Source organism: Nycticebus coucang, chromosome 22 (assembly GCF_027406575.1).
Source record: "Nycticebus coucang isolate mNycCou1 chromosome 22, mNycCou1.pri, whole genome shotgun sequence".
NCBI classification, from domain to species: domain Eukaryota; kingdom Metazoa; phylum Chordata; class Mammalia; order Primates; family Lorisidae; genus Nycticebus; species Nycticebus coucang.
The window spans coordinates 28991743-29009237 of NC_069801.1; the positions used below are offsets into that span (position 1 = coordinate 28991743).

At 48.5% G+C, this 17495-nt stretch overlaps 1 protein-coding gene across 4 annotated transcripts in view; it reads right to left on the reverse strand.

Moving 5' to 3' along the window:
• Positions 1-1817: 1817 nt before the first annotated feature.
• Positions 1818-17495, reverse strand: part of KIAA0319L (KIAA0319 like) — a 133013-nt gene continuing 117335 nt past the window's right edge. For 3 of the 4 annotated variants that reach the window (XM_053576726.1, XM_053576727.1, XM_053576730.1), the window contains 5 exons: positions 14144-14286; positions 11395-11517; positions 10752-10842; positions 9581-9672; positions 1818-2930 (listed from right to left, as the gene is read on the reverse strand). In XM_053576726.1, coding sequence (XP_053432701.1) covers positions 2743-2930; positions 9581-9672; positions 10752-10842; positions 11395-11517; positions 14144-14286 — 637 coding nt within the window. In that variant the 3' untranslated portion in view covers positions 1818-2742. The remainder of the gene's footprint in view (positions 2931-9580; positions 9673-10751; positions 10843-11394; positions 11518-14143; positions 14287-17495) is intronic. The other variant, XM_053576728.1, reaches the window with a different exon arrangement.

Here is a 17495-nt window from a genome sequence, read left to right on the forward strand (position 1 = left end):
GCTTGAGTGCTGCCTCCTGGCGGTGGTTTCCTCTGTGCACACTGTACCCAGTGGGGTTCAAGAAATGCTAGGATCTTCTCTGTTCCTCCCTTCTGGCCATTCTAGAAAATAAGACTGGAAACGCCTTTGGTGAGGGTGAAGCTAAATTGGGTCAAGGCAGGGCTCCTGTGCTCCTGGAATGCAGTAGTATTTCAGAAGGGTTGCTTGGGGTGATGGGAAGTGGACAGGAGTTCCACGGCAGCCCCACTCTCCCGAAGCAGCCCCAGACATTTCTGCTGGGGCCATCTCCTCAATGCGAGACTCCAAGTCTGCAACAAAGCAGTGCCGGTTGCTTTTGTGTGTTTTGTTTTTTTGTGGAAGAAATGGAGGATGAAAAATTACTTCATCTCTGAAACAGATACAAATATCTCCTTCAATGGGTGTGGCTGAGGTAAGCCCAGAGGTGGAAATAAGGCCCAGAGGAAATGGAAGCCTCCCTACAGAGCCAATACGTTCCCTTCCGAGGCGTTAAAGCTATTCCTGATGCCCCACCTTCATCATGTCCTTACCACCTCCTGTGCCACCTGGCCTATACCCAGCCAGCTCTACTGTTTCTGTTGCCCAAGCTGCTACAGCTTCTGCTGTGTGCCCCCCACTCTTTCCCAAGCGCCCTCAACCCACCGAGTCTGCCCTGCTGCAGCTACACCCCAGCAGCAGCACTGCCAGCCTCACCAGCCACTCCCTCTGTGCAAATCGTGCCCCTAGCTTGGAATGCACGCCTGGGCAGATGCAAGCTCGCCCTCCTCTTCACCTTCTCTCAGGATGAGCCACCTGCTGCCTCCTAGTCATGTTGCACTGAGTATTTGCTCCGGATTAGAGGTTCTCAAAGTGAGGCCCCTAGACCAACAGTGGCAGCATCTCCTAGAAATTTGTTAGAAAGGCTCATGCCTGTAATCCTGGGGGTCTGGGAGGCCAAGCCAGGAGGATCGTTTGAGTTCAAGTGGAAGAGATCAGCCTGAGCAAGAGCGAGACCTTGTCTCTATTCAAAGGAGGAAAACTACCCAGGCGTGGTAGGGGGGCACCTGCAGTCCTACTCAGGAGGCCGAGGCAAGAGAATTGCCTAAGCCCAGGAGTTGGGAGGTTGCTGTGAGCTGTGATGCCACTGAGGGTGATAAAGTGAGACTGTCTCAGAAAAAGAAAAAGAAAGGCAAATTCCCATGTTTCCCACTAGACCTACTGAATTAGGAACCCAGCAACTTGTCTTATAAAGGCCTCTGAGGCTACAGTCTGAGAAATTGTGCTTCAGAGCAAGCACTGGCTGTGGCCATCTGTGTGGGCTGAGTTACTTCACTTTACTCGTCTCCACTTCTTGACCTGTACAAATACAGCCACTGCTGCCTGCCTGCATCTCAGCTTTGTGCACAGGACCCAGGGGGTAGCATGAGCTCACCATCCTTCTCTCCCTCCTGTCTTCGAAGCTGAAGGCCGTGCACCAGCCCTCCCACTCCACTGGCTCAGCAAAGTGCTTCATGGAGAAGGTCAACACATTCGGGCCATGTTGGCCAATCCCCATCAATTTGGGAACCCAAAAGGGAAAGTGAGTGGCTAAAAATTCTCAAGGCTATACCCTGGACTTAAGGACCAGGGCCTTAAGTGGGGGGGGGGAGGGGACATTCCCACCCCCAGTGGCAGGCAGAGTCCCAGCATCGCCCGCCCCTGGGCTGATGCCCAGGCCGAGACTTCTGACAGCTGCCTTCGCCTAACGGGGTGCCCAGATGGCAGGATCTGTGGCACGGGTCAGAGATGTTCACGAAACAGCACAGCCAGCAGGCGAAGTGCACAATTAAATAGCATGTTTAATCATCTCACAACAGGCAGTAGTGCAGCAGTAGAAACAGTATCTTTAAAAAGTCGCGCCCCCAAAGTTCCCATTCCTCCGCACCCAGATACCAAGGCTGAGGTGCAGGGCCAAAGGGACCCAGGAAGTCTCCCTTCAAGGGGCTGAGAGGTTTTCTGAGTCCAGGCTGCCTGGTGAGCAGCTCAGAGCCCTACGAGGACCTGTCACACACACGCTCGCACATGCTCGCTCTGACACGCACACATGCTGGGGACAGAGGACCAGAGCAGGGCGGCCGCATACATGCGCTCCCACTCCAGTCCATCTGTGGCTGTCTCCTCTGGGACAGGAGTGGTGGCCTGAGCCCTGAAGCAGCAAGTGCTGGCCAGAGGAGGAGGTGGGGAGGCGGTCTATACTTAGCAGTCATCCCTGAAACAGCTAATCCTCCCCTAATCTCAGGCCAGACAGAATGGAGGGGGCTCTGGGGCTAATGGAGGCCGACATCATTTCTGCACTACTATCCCAGCATGGTGGTACAGGGAGGGGATGCTACTTCCTATAGGCCTAGAGAAGACAGGATGTCCTCTACCAGATGTGTTTGCGGGAGCCAGTGGCACAGCAGGCCCTGCCCTGGGCACAAAGACAATGCCAGCAGGGGAGCCGCAGGGGAGGAGTTTGCAAAAATGAAGGCCCTGAGGTGAGGATATTTGGGGCCCACCAGACAGGTGTAAAGAGGAAACCTCTTCATTCACAGCTTCACTCAGGGCTCCCTGGAGAATGTCTCTGAACTAGAGACTCCGCAGTCTGGCCGGAGTGCTGGGGCGGAGTGACCAGCGGATGCTCAGAGAGCGGCAGCCCGCAGACCTGGAGGTAGGAGGAGCAGCTGGCAGCCCGCTGGGCTCTGCCCCGCAGAGAGAGGCAGGAGGCTACAGGATCTCCTCCCGTGGGCTCCTGGCCTTGAGTGGGGTCTGCCCGTTGGGCACAGAGCCGTTCTGACCGTGCAGGAGCCTGCCCTTCTCACGGTCTGGCCACGTGAAGATGGCGTCGTCACTGTCCAGCTCTGACTCGGAGTGCATCAGGCTGCTGCTCAGTGTCGGGCCTTTCTGTTTGATGCCTGCAAAGAGAAAGAGGAGCCCAGCATCAGGGACAGACCCTCCCAGTCCTGCTGCACCAGGTGGGGAGGAGGCCTCCTTAGTCCTACCACCAGTCCTGACTGGCACAGTCCCCAGGAGGAGTCTCAGAGAACACCCTGGGAGAGAGCGGCCTCTGCTGCAGGCGCTTTGTCGCCGGGATCCAGGGGCTTTGGTTAGTACCACCCAAGGACATTCTCTTTTCTTTCCCTTTTAAATTTGGCATGTTTTATCATCTTGCTTCATAAATGCTTTATCTTCTCCCTTTATGACTGTGAGATGGCAGGCAGGAGAGCACAAAGATCCCAGGCTCTGGAGATACAGAGGGTCTAGTCTAACCACAGCTTGGCTCAGCAGGACACTGGGCTCCTGACCCCAGCATGCACAGCAGTTTCACTGCACAGACCCCGCTCCAGGAGAGCCTAACGGGAAAGGGACTCTCAGAGACAGTCCCAAGCAATCAGCTCATCAAGACACAAACAAGACCCAGGAAGCATCTCAGGTCGGAAAGGTGCCTGGGATTCTATAAGCCATGGTCTTATAGAAGGTCTCCTTCACTACTTATCCCTACAGCTGCAAAGAAGCCACAGCCATTAACATGGTCTGGTAAGAGCTTTAGAATAGATCTCGTCCAACAGCAAGATGGCTGCCCAATGGCTGGTACAAAGTACTCCGGAGAAAGCAGAGGCAGGCGGAGACAGCAGGGCCAGAAGGGGGAATGGCTATCAGGGAGACCACGCCTTACTCTGGGTCCTGGGACTACCCCCATAGTTAACCTCCCTCCTTTCTTAAAGAAGTGACCAGTGAGATTAGGTGTATCTGAACAAGGCAGCACCATAATCTGATCCAATCTGACCAGTCTCTCTCCCTTCCCTGGTCCTATCCAGGTTCCCCACAGAATACTGAAAGAGCGTCCTAAGAGGATTCTCAGCCATTCTCCTTGCCAGCCAGACCCAAGTCAAGGCTGTGAGTGCTCTGAACTCAGGCTGAGGCGTCGCTGCCCTGACTGCGTCTTTCACTCAGAGACCACTGGCTCCCACACACCCTGCCCTCATGCAGCTGTGTCTGCACTCACCCAGTCCTGTCCGTGTCCAGGTACATCTGAGACATGACTGTGCCCAGCCACCCCTCCTACTAAGTCTCAGGATGGGAGGACCACAGAACACAGGAAGTCCGGGCTTCTCCAGTGTGTGGTAGAGACAGTGGCCGCTATGAAATAGAGGCTCAGGGAAGGCCCCAGGTCCTGCCAAGGCCCTGCCTTGCTCCTGTCAATGCAAAACTTGCCCACTCTCAGCCTCCTTTCTTTCCCAAAGGCCCTGTGGCCATAGCTGTGAGGACAGCAGCCTGAGGGGCAGATCTGTTCCCAGCTCCGTGGCAGACGGTGATCACTCAGGACTCAGCTTGCTCTGCATGAAGAACTGGGTGACCCACTAAAACGTACAAACTGGGGAAAATGCAAGCTGAACCTGTACACCCGTGAGCCTCAGCAATTCCACCCCCAGATCTATACTAAGCAGAAATCCACACCTATGTTCACTGAAAGAGATGGACGAGAATGTTCTCAGCAGCATTCAGGACAGCCAAAAACGGAAAGAAGGCAATTGCCATTGACGGTGTAGATGATGAATAAATACGTTCATAGAGTGGGAACTGCACCACGAGAGTGAACCAACCAGTAAGTAACAGCTCGGGTGACCCTCACAGAAGCAATGCTGAGTGGAAGGAGTGAAACCCAGCTCTTCCGTTGACACCCACCATGCCAGGAGATGAGAAGCAAACTGGGCTTGGGGGTAGCCGGAAGGAGCACATGTGGGGGGGTCTCGAAGCTCATGACACAGATGTGCTCCAGGTGAAAACCCATCAAAGCTGTACTTAGGATGTTCTGTATGAATTACTTTAAATCACATAAACTGCCATCTTTATAAGTCAAAAGGTCAAATATCAGTAATTTCATACAGGTCAACCTAAAATACCTATAGTACAAGGATTTGAAAAAAATTAATAGAATAGCAAAACAAAACCCAAAGCACAGCCACTGAATGTGAACTTGGTCTCCTGAGGGTGGGCAGCCCCATGCTCCACCTAGAGGCCTCAGCACTGAGCTCCATCAAGCCTGCCAGTGGAACCCTCTTTCTTTGCCTTCTGCACATCCCAAGCCCACCCTGGCTCCTGCAAACCATGGCCTAGTAGGCTCCCTTCCACACATGCCACCCTTCTCTGCCCCAGGCCTACTCACTCTGCTCTCCCTCCAGCTACATAACCTCAGCCACCCACCTGCTACAGGAGAGCTGGGCCACAGAAGATCAGTGTGGTCTCCAAGCTCACTCTCCTTATGCTGTGGTGACTCTGTTCTGGCAGCACTCACTAACCCACAGACCCCAGAACAAAAGCCAATACTTTGGATCTGGTCAGATCCCTATCAGACCCAAGTGGACTCTTGATGCTCCCTCAACTAGACACTTCCCACAAGACCCTTGCCTGGTCTTACACCATCAGCTTTGGTCACCTGGAAGCCCCTGGTCTACCCTGTGGTCCTTGCCCCTCTCTAAGAAACTCAGGCTCCTGCCCAGGCCCAGCGCTATAGCATGACCCTTCCTGTGCCATCACCCACTGTCCCTCCCTCCTGACTCCAGGCTGCTCTTCTTCCGAGTTCTCTTCTCAGGGCCCTCGCTTCCACACCCCCTGCGTCTTCTGCATCTCTGTCTACAGATGTGCTCATGAATCCCTATCCGAGGAAGCCCTCTGGCCTCTGTCTCACTTTTTTTCCAGTTTTCATTAGTCAACATCTAAAAGGATTTTTCAATATTTAGGAACTACCAAATATTGGTAGTTCACTCCAACCTCACCCACACTACCTGTACTTCCGTTTCCGTTATCACGTATCATTCCATTCCAGCTGCTCGGGGAACCTGGAATGTCTCCAGTGTCATCATCAACTCTGATTCTTTGATCTCTGCAGCAGCTAACACTGATGTCCACTCCCAGTGGGTCAGTCCCCTCCTCCCTCCCTGATGGTCCCTCTTGGGCTCCTCACCCCTGGACCTCTCCTTGCGTCCCTCACCTTTCTCCCAGAAGGACATAACCTCCTTTTGAGGTGCTAAATTCTTAACAGTAGCTGGAAGGCTCCTATTTCTACACTTCCAGTCCCAACTGTTCACAGAATTCAACAGAATTCATCTTTTCTTACCCAGTCACTATACCAGGGGTCCCGCTAACATTCCCTATCTCTCAAGAGTGGAAGTCAGCCTTGACCTTATGTGTCCCTCTGTGTGACACCAGGCTGTCTGAGCCACTGTCAGCTCCTCCTTGGACCAAAAATCTCCTTGCTCTCCTCCCAACTTGTAGCCACCCCCACTCAGTTTTGTGTTGTCACCAGACTGATCCTCCTAAGCCAGTACCTTCAAGATGTCACCTCCCTTCGCCATTAGGATAAATGCTTATTCCATGCACAACCATCCTAAGCCAGACACTTGTTCTCCAACATTTCTTCCCATCTCCCCATCTTAGGAAATAACACCACCCAGTCCATAGAAACCTGGGAGCCACCCTCCTCTTCTCCCTTCTTCTCACACCCCCCTCAGCCAACATACCACCAACCTCACCAAGTCTTTCTCCAGAATGCACCTGGGATCTCTGCACCTCACAGCTGTTCTCCCAGGACATTTTGTCTAATCCCCTTTCACCCACACGTGCCCCCTCCAAACCCCTTGCACGTCAGCCATAGTTTCTAACATGTGAATCAAATCCCACCATTCACCCCTTAACTATCAGTAGCTCAGTGCTACTCTGAGAAGGAGCCCACAGTAGCATCCCCACTTGCCTGTCCAGCCTCAGGCTGCTTGACCCTGCTCAGCTGTCCAGCATGTTACCTTCAACTTTTGCAAATGCCCCCTGATCCTTGCAACAGCTGCACCTTTCCAATTTGCTCCTTTGCCTGAAATGCTATTTCCTGATGCTAGACCTGACTAGTTCCTACTCATCCTCAGGCCTCAGCTTACTCTTCATAAAATGTTATTCTTTATAAAAGCCTTTCATTATCACATTTGATGTATGAGGTTTGACAATTACGTCTGTTAACATATTTACACTGGTGGCACTGTACAGACAACTCAGTAAGGTTTCATAACCTTGGTATAACAGTGTCTCATGTTCATGTTGATGTGTGGTGGTGTCTTGCTGAGTGGTATTCATTTTGTGTATTGTGAGAATTGTCAAGAGTTTGAATTAGAGCAACAAACGTTAAATTTTTTGTTAAGCTTGGCAAGAGTAGAAGTGAAATCAGGGACATGTTAGTCCAAGTTTATGGGGATAATGCCATGAAGAAAATGGCAGTGTACAAATGGATTAAATGTTTTTCTGAGGGGACAGAAAGCATCACTGATGAAGAGAAGTCAGGGCAGCCAGTAACAAGAAGAACTGACAGGGCGGCGCCTGCGGCTCTGTGAGTAGGGCACCGGCCCCATATACCAAGGGTGGTGGGTTCAAACCCAGCCCCAGCTAAACTGCAACAACAAAAAAAACCCCAGCTGTTGTGGCAGGTGCCTATAGTTCCAGCTACTTGGTAGGCTGAGGCAAGAGAATCACCTAAGCCCAAGAGCTGGAGGTTGCTGTGAGCTGTGACACCACAGAACTGACAAAAATATTCCAAAAAATCATTGAATTGTGTGTCAAAATTGTTGGCTGACCATGAGAATTATGGTAGACCAAGTAAACATGGATAGAGAAATAGTTAAAGTCTTAACTGAAAATCTTGGCCAACAACTCACGGCTCTTGCAATCACAACAATGCACCAGCTCACATGGCACTGTCTGTGAGAGAGTTTTTAGCAGTAAATAAATAACTTTATGGGAATGCCCTCCCTATTCACTTGATCTGGCCCCACTGACTTTTTGTTTTACCTGAAGATGAAGGAAATATTCAAAGGGAGACATTTTGATGAAGTTCAGGACATCAAGGGTAATACTATGATAGCTTTGATGACCCATTCCAAAGAAAGCTCCAAAATTGCTTAGAAGGGTAAACTAGGTGCTGGCGTAACTTCCTAAGGGGAGTACTTTGAAGGTGAATGTAGTGATATTCAGCAATGAAGTACGTAGCACTTTTTCTAGGACAAATTCATGAACTTAATTGTCAGACCTCATACTGTTTGTCTTTTTTTTTTTTTTTTTTTTTGTGGTTTTTGGCCGGGGCTGGGTTTGAACCCACCACCTCCGGCATATGGGACCGGCGCCCTACTCCTTGAGCCACAGGCGCCACCCCTGTTTGTCTTTTTAATGTCTGTTCAATATAAGCTTCACAAGGGCACAGTCTGACTCATCACAATATAAAAATGTCTGGCATAGGACCTGGTCCACAGGGGTTCCGATCTATATCTGCAGATGAATGAGGTACAGCCCCTGCCCTCGAGGATTACATTGACTGGTAAGGACACAAATACATAACTAATCCTAAGACAGTGAGAGAAATGCCAAGCCAGACATGTGGGAGAAAGATGAACACGATGTTAGGAGGTTAAGGGAGGGATGAGAAAGAGCATTCTGGGCAGAGATATTTGAAGCAGCAGAACTGGTTCAGAAAAGAAATAAACAGCAAGGAGGAAGTTTCTAGGAAAACAAACTGACCTACGCTCACAAAGGCTGTGTCTACCAGACCAAAGTGCTGGCTCTCTGTGCTAGAAATGGTAAGTCATTGAAGAATTTCAAGGGATGGAAAAACAGAGTCAGAGTAACATGTTAAAAAGCTCGGCTGCTTGTGCACTGTGCTCGTTTTTATCTCCACTCGTGTTCTCGGCAGTCCTGTGCAGACGCTCCTACTGCCCGCACTGCTCTAGAACTGTGTCTCTTCTCTCCCTCACTAGAGCCAGGCTCGGCCCGCATCTGACGACTCTGTCCCCCCTGCAGCCACTTCCTATAGCGAAGCTTTAAGTATGAAAGGTGTTTAATAATGCTCTGGATAAAAACATCTCTGCTTGCAGAGTGTTCAGGAACAGCTTTAACTGGAGTCCAGCTCTTACAAACAGAAAACACTGACCCTATGACACCCTTGAGTACAAACCTCACCGAGTGACTGTCCCAGTGCTGTCACTCAGGGTCACCGCAGGGTTTGTGCAGCAGGAAGTTTTCCAGTGAGGACCTGATTGTAAAGCCCTCACACCTGCAGCCCACAAGCAGCTGCTCTCCCGTCTGCCCTGAGACAATGATGGAAGCTGTGGCTCTGCCAGAACTGGAGAGGAGATGATGGGAGAGGGAGGCCAGCTAAAGACACTGGCTTTGATCTTGTCCCTGCCTGTAAAGGACAGACTGGTAAAATGTAAGACCCTCACTATCTGGGACAGCTCAAAAAACTGAACTGCAGGTGGGAAAACGTCACTGAGTGGAGTGAGTGGGCGAAGGAGAGCAAGAGGCCCAGCCCCTCTGCAGAGTGAACAGGGCACTGAGGAGCCAGCCCTGGAGTCGGCCTGTTGGGTGCAGCTCAGGGCAAAGTGACCCTGGGTCTTCATCAGGCAAGGGGACAAAATGCTTCACCAGCACAATGAGCTGTCAGTGTCACACTCAGGAGTGGACTTGTGGTGGCCCTTTGCGGAGAGAGGGAACAGACCCAGTTCACTCTAGTCTAGTAAGAGTGACTCCATACCTGCTCGGGGCGTTGGCTTCAGCTCCAGGCTTTCCTGATCTGTGGCATCCAGGATCTTGTATTTGCTTTTCCTCTTGTGTTTTCCTTTCTGCCTAAAAAGCATAAACCCCACCCCTGCTCAGGAAAGAGATTCTGTGTGAGGCTCAGGGTGAAAGTCAGATGTGAACACAGGCCCTGTCTTGAGGATCTGTGGGGTGTCTCTCCTCATTTCCCAGCCAGGGAAGGCAGCAACTGCAGTTTGCTCCTTAAATGTTCCTCACCAATTCTGGGAAAAGGCAAGGGTTCTATGACCACCTTGACCTGGACTCAACACAGAGGCGATGAAGGGTAGACTGGTCAAAAATGTAAAGAAAACAAAACCCTCTGCTTCACTGAAGCATTACGCCACAGAGTTGGGAATGGTGGTTGTCTCAGGCTGCTGGCAGCTTTTGAAAATTCTTTTCATTTTCTAAGTTTCATGTGAGGTTATACTGCAGGTTGAATCCCAGCTCTGACACTTATTAACTGTGTCTGCCCTCAGACAGGTAACGTTAATTCTCTTGAGCCTAAGTTTTCTTATTTAAGAGATGGAAAAGGTTGTTGTGTAAGTATATTAAAAAACATATTACCTATATGATGTTATCATGATACGTGGTAAACAGAAATCAGACTCATTACAAAAATGAAATACATATAGTAAATGTAACAACTAAATATTACAAGACTAGGTAGAGGAAGCGGAAGACTCAGATGAAAAACCCAGAACATTTAAGCATCACTAACATAAGTCTACAATTGTGTGAAAACGTGTCCGCACGCATCCCACTAGAAAGGAAGGCAGAATCGTGAACGCACATTCTGGTGGTGAGGCTGAGGTGGGGAGTATTAAAGGACGCATGTCTTACAGGTATGATCCAGGTCTGCACCTCAGGGCCTGCATGCACCTCCTCGCCTTCCCCACCCCCCAAGCCATGTTCCCCAGGTTTCCAGTCACTTCTGTGACAGCCATTTGACTGAAGGCAGGTGTGGGGGTGAGGAAAGCCTTCCAGTGTATGCCTTGGTGGGGCTGAACTACTCTAACAGTGACTGGGGAACCAGCATGGTCCTTCCACATGGACAATGCTAAGTCACTCTTGAGAAACCGATATATGACAAGAAACTACAAAAAATTTCAAAGGAGAATCCATCTTACCTCTTACAGCAACAGATCACAGTCCAGGACAAGATTCCCAGGGCAACAACAAGGACAAAGGTAGCAATGATAACATACAACACGCTCCACTCTGCCAAGAAAATCAAAACAGTGAGGGCTATAAAGAGAGAGGCTGGAAGGGAGGTCTGGGCTCCCCCCAGCTCGGGCAGGTGATGGTTTCACTCTGGAGACAAGAGTGCCCCTGGGACTCCCCAGGAAGGTGAGACCTTGGAGTCAAGGGCAGCTGAGGCTTTAAGTCTTTTGAAATGTCCCTGCTCCAGGTGAGCCCTGAGATCCTGCAGCAGTGGTGCAGACTGTGAAGAGCTTTAGGAGGTGTAGCTAAGGGCTTCACGTTAGGCTAAGCACAGAGGCACCCAAGAGACAGGAGACCTTGCAGTGGTTGGATTTGGCCTGCAACTGGCAATGGGTCTGATTTAAGCACTCTTACACGAGTGCTTCAGAGCTTTCCTCTAACCTTGAGCAAACGTGGAGGAAGGAAGGAAAAGTCCTCTGCAAACAGAAAATACACAAAGTTCTTCTCCTCGCCTGCTCATCTGCCTCAGAAGCAACCAACACCCACGCACGCAGTACAGAACTATATTCCGTGCCAAGCCAGCCGGCAATGTGCCAGGCAGAAACTCACCACAGTTGCTGTCTCCGTCCCTCAGCTGCACCTTGATGAAATTCTCCATCCAAAAAGGGTCACAGATACAACGCTTGGTGAAGGAATCACAGTGGCCATGGTCAGAACAGTTCAACTGACATGCTGAAAGTGACAGGAAAGGGGAAAAGTCAGTAAGAGTCAGAGCCGGTGGCAACTAGCAGCCAGGGCCTGTGAGGAAAGGAAAGCACCCTGTACTTAATGCTCTGTGGTGACATTTCCTGAGACCTCACCCGAGAGCTCTCGTGGCTCGGGCACGTTCTCATAACTATCATCACAGTGGGACGTCACTGGAGCAGTCAGCAAGGCCGCGAGAAAGGACACTCCTGTGGGCCTTCACTTGTTTCTATCACCAATTCTTAATCTTTTATGTACCACATCCCTTTCTCAGAATATAATTGCAAAAATAGAAAAAAATAACCCTCAGGCCAGGCATGGTGGCTCACACCTGTAATCCTAGCACTTTGGGAGGCTGAAGTGGGTGGATCGCCTGAGTTCACAGGTTCAAAACCAGCGTGAGCCAGAGCGAGACCTCGGGCGCTGTGGTGGGTGCCTATAGTCCCAGCTACTTGGGAGGCTGAGGCAAGAGAATGGCTTAAGCCCAAGAATTTGAGGTTGCTGTGAGCTGTGACACCACAGCACTCTACCAAGGGCTACAAAGTGAGACTCTATCTCAAAAAAAAAAAAAAAAAAAATCCCCAAATTTATATGGAACCACAAAAGACCCAGAATAGCCAAAGCCATCCTGAGCAAAAGAACAAAACTGGTGGATCATATTACCTGACTTCAAATTATACTACAGAGCTGTAGAAACCAAAAGAACATGGTACTGGCATAAAAACAGACACAAAGACCAACCTAGAAATAAAGCCACACATCTATAGTCAACTTATGCTCAACAAACATGCCAAGAACATACAGTGGGGAGAGAACAGTCTCTTCAATAAATGGTGCTAGGGCAACTGGGTATATTGTATCCATGTGCAGAAGGTTGAAACTAGACACCTTCTCTCTCACCATATGCAGAAATCAAATCAAAATAGATTAAAGACTTACATCTGTCTCGGCGCCTATAGCTCAGCAGCTAGGGTGCCAGCGACACATACACTGGAGTTGGTGGGTTTGAACCCAGCCCAGGCCTGCCAAACAATAATGACAACTACAACCAAAAAAAAAAAAAACTGGGCATTGTGGCGGGCACCTGTAGTCCCAGCTACTTGGAAGGCTGAGGCAAGAGAACTGCTTAAGCCCAAGAATTTGAGGTTGCTGTGAGCTGTGATGCCCCAGCACTCTACCGAGGCTCTGTCTCAAAAAGAAAAGAAAAGCCTCTGCACAGCAAAGGAAAGTGAGGCAGTAGGTAATATTTGCAAATTACCTGCGTGATAAGGGATTAATAACTAGATCATACAAGGAGCTCCAATCATTCAATAAGAAAAAATGAAATAATCAAATATAAAAATGGGCAAAGGATCTGACCAGACATTTCACAAAAGAGGACATACAAATGGCCAATGAAAAAATGCTCAACATATCATCAGAGAAATGCAAATCAAAACTATAATAACATTATCATCTCACCCCAGTTAAAATGGCTTTTGTCAAAAAGGCAAAAGGGAATGCTGATTAGGATGTGGAAAAAGGGGAACCCTTGGACACTGTTGGTGCAAATGTAAATTAGTGAAACCACTCTACAGAACAGTATGGAGGCTCCTCAAAAAACTAAAAACAGAAGTACCATGTGACCCAGAAATCTCACTGCTGGGTATATATCCAAAAGAGGGGAGTATCAAAAAGATATCTATATCTCATGTTACTGCAGCACAATTCACAACAGCCAAGACAGGGAATCAACCTAACTACACAACAGACGAAGGGATGAAGAAAATTACATATATGTGATGGAAGATTATACAGCCACAAAAAGAAGGAAATCCTGCCATGTGCAACAACATGGACAGAACCGGAGAACACTATGTTAAGTGAAATAAGCCAAGCACAGAAAGACAAATCTCACATGTTCTCACTCATACGTGGGAGCTAACATTAAAAACAATTTATCTCACATAAACAGAGAATAGAATGATGGTTAGCAGAGGGTGGAAAGGGTAGCAGCAAGTGGGGGATGATTAATGGGCACAAAAATACAGTTAGATAGAAAAACAATTTTTCTTGTTGAGACAGAGTCTTAAGCTGTCACCCTAGGTAGAGTGCCGTGGTGTCTTAGCTCACAGCAACCTCCAACTCTTAGGCTCAAGTGATCCTCTTGCCTCAGTAAGTAACAAGAGCTAGAAGTGAGTCTAACAACTATCATTAATTTTGAAGTAGTGATGAGTAAAAATTATACATATTTTATTATATAATGTGATATGAAATTGATATGTAATTTGTATGTAATTTGATTTCTATCGCCTCAAATTCATAGGTTAATATTACTGTAGTTTGTTGCCTACCTTCATCATCCAGGGAAATAAGGAATTTTAGTTAGAGGCTAGTGAAAATAAGGATGTAACATTTCCCCACTCAAGTTCTGAATGGTATCTTGGGGCCCGTGGGCCCTAGGTTAAGAATCCCTGTGATGAGTCAGGACGTTTTCGTGATAACAGTCGTGGAGGAAAATGACTATTTTCATGTTCCCAGAGAAAGGGAGACGAAGATCAACGGCAGCGAGGAGTGACAGGTACATGGCAGGCACGAGGCAGGCCCTCACTCCCAATTTCCCAGAATTACTCACTGACAGTATTGATTTCCAGGGCTCTGAATATCAGGAAGTCAGCCTTCTGCTTCCGCAGCTCACTCTTGAGCATCGCTGCCACCTCTTGGCCTTTGAAGATCTGATGAGGAGGCTCGTTTTGAACGAAAAAAACCATCTTGGTGCTGCAGAGACATGCAATAGGATGAGCGAGCTGAGGCCATCCGCAGTGGCACTCCCATCTCCTAATTCCTCTGCTGTGTCAGGCACTGTGCTGAGCATCATATGCATTCTAGAAGGTGCTGTCAGGGCTGCTGCCAGGTTACAAAAGCAACACTGGGGCTCAGAGGGGTTAAGTACTTGCCCAAGGTCACACAGTTGTTTATGGCAGAGCCAGACCCAACCCTGTTATGTCTGACTCCTAAGCCTATTCTTTTACAAATGCTCAAAACTGCCCCAGCTAACAAGAGGAACTGTCCCAAATAGCTAACTGAAGGATGAGAAAAACAGGGCTTTGGTAAAGGTACATCCCGGTTGTCAGTCTTTTAAGACAGTGGTACTGCCTGGGTTACTTGTAAGACAAACCACAGTGCTTTGTAAATATAAATTGTTGGACAGCATCAAAGAGTATCCATAGTTCAAAACACAGCCAAAACGGTTGTTATTCCGACAGCAAAAATGAAGACTCTGCACAATGGTATGGCTGATACAAAATTATATTACTCTATGCTCGAATGTTTGCTTTCTGTCAATTTTGTCCCAAGACAGACCATGTTTGAACTCACATCTGGGTAGCACAAAATATATCCTCCATGCATTAGTCTTCATTTTTAGTAGCCTGCTTCTTGAGCTCCACGTCAGTCTCATAAATAGAACCTTCTCAGTCAGTGAGTTGCTCTGGTTTATTAGTGGGCCCAAGATATTGATCCCCTCAGTAAGCAGCACAGCTGAGTGGGATCTGGGTGGGATCCTGGAGACCCTGGACCAGCTGCTCGCATTACAAGTAGCCTTGTCCGTTTATCCCAAGGTGCCACATAAATATAAGATCATTTTCTATGTGTGGCATGACATAAAAGTTTGGAAACACGGGTACAAACTCTGAAAGCTTGCATGGCGAGACTAAAAATAGGGTATTATGATTGTCTAGAATCAAAAAATAAACCTTTGCCATAAAAGATTTTTGGTCCATTTCCCATCATTTTCTCCCAGTCACCTAATCCATGCTTATAGTTTCAACTTCTGCCTATAGGACACTTACCAATAACTCTCAAATCTCCTCTCCTCACGTCTCTCCCAAGTGACCGATCTGTATTTACAAATGCTGGCAAAGGTATCTATCCCAGATCTTCTACAGCCTCAAATCCAACATGTCCCAAAATAAACACATAATACTAACCATTCATTGAAAATTGTGTGTTAGGACTATATAAAATTATCTTATTTAGTCCTCAATAACATTCTATAGATAGGCACCAGTACTTTCACAGGTTCAGAGAGGAGAAGCAATTTGGCCTCTGTGGTAGAGTTAGCACTGGTGGAGCAGGGCTTAAAAGCTGGGTCTGTCTAGGGCAAGGCCACTGGCGGTCTTCCTCCAATCACATGCTCCTCCTGAATTCTTCAACTAAGTCAATCCTGTCCAAGCCAGAAGCCAAGAGAAACTGAGACGCGTCCTTCTTCCTCATGCCCCGTATGCAGTGATGGCAAATCTGAGCAAATCCATCAGCAGGCTTCTTACCAGCACTCTCGCTCACCTCTTTCTGCTGCTTCTACCCAGCCAATTCCCACCAACGTAGAGCAACCTAAGCAGCCATTTGCCCTGTTCCTACTCCCAGGTCACTGAGAATAGCTTTAAAAAAAGCCCTGATCCTGCTGCCTCTGACCTAATGAATCCTGACTACATGTTAATTCACCTGGGAGCCTTTATATTTGAGGTGCCCAGGTGCCACTCCAGACTAACTGGATGCGGCTTGGGCAATGCTAAGTTCATAAAAGCTCTAAGTAATTCTACTGTGTGGCGAGACTTGAGAACCATGCCCTCACCTCATGTCTCTGACCTGGCCAGCCTCCCAAACCTTGCCTCCATTTATCACCCCCTGCCAACCTCTACCTCCTCCTTATCCTCCACATGTTCCCCTCAGTCTATACAGACGCTCAAGAATTTCCTTTCTTTAAAACATGTTCTTTTGACCTATCTCACATATTATTTTTGGCACCAACTTTTTCCTCAAACTACGAAATCTGTCTTCTGCCCCCACTAGCCTCATAGAAATTCTCTCACTCCATTCTCATGGTCTGCTGATGACAAACCCAAAGGCCTGTTCTGTGTCTCAGCACACCCCTCCCCTGTAGCACCTAAATCCTGTGGCCACCCCCACTGCCAGGTCACCCTTCACACCCAGCAGACCACTCCCAGCTGTCCTCCCACTTCTCTGACTGGTATTTCTTTCTTTTTTTTTTTTAAAGAGATTTTATTTATTTATTTATTTTTTGCAGTTTTTGGCCAGGGCTGGGTTTGAACCTGCCACCTCTGGCATATGGGGCTGGAGCCCTACTCCTTGAGCCACAGGAGCCACCCTCTGACTGGTATTTCTGAGTTTCCTTTACTACGTCTTCTTTCTCTGCCTTCTCCTTAAATAATGGTGCTCTCCAGAGTTCTGTCCTCACCCTTCTCAGTACTCTCCCAGGGTGACTCACCTGTCCTCATGGCTCTGCCTCCTGCCTATATGGCAGTACTCATGATCTCGAGCTCATTCTTCCACCCCAAGTTCTAGCCTTTACTTGCTTATCTCATGGAATATCTCCCCAGGAAACTCCTAAGAATCTCCAAATTCAGATGCTAAAACTGGCTCCTTCTGCCTGCCTCATCTCAGCTAATGGCCTGAACCACCCAAGCAGGCATCCAAACCAAAAGCCTCACGTTTAATGCTGCCCTGACCTTTACCCCTACAGGGCCCCCAAATCCTGCTGCTTTACCTCTGAAGTTCTTTTAATTTCTTCTCTTCTTCTGCCACTACCTTAATTCAGGTTTTATCACCTTTTTACCAGACTCCTGAGAAGCTTTCTGCTTGGTTTCCCAGTCTTCTATCTATTCCCAGTTTAGTCTGACCTCCACACTACTGATCTCCCTTAAAAAAAAAACTATGGAATTTCCTCGCTTTAAAAACAAAACAAACAAAACTTTACACATACCAAACAAACTTGGGTTCTTCTACCCAAACTGTTAGAGCTAAAGTCCTTGGGTTGCATGTAACTGTTCACAGCAGCACCGTGGGCAGCCGTATCTTCTACTTTATCCCGGGGCTTTGGAGCCAATGACTCCAAGAGAAACCCTGCACTCCCACACCACAGGGCCACTGCTCACGTGCTTCCTTTTTTCTGAGTTTCCTCCTGGTCC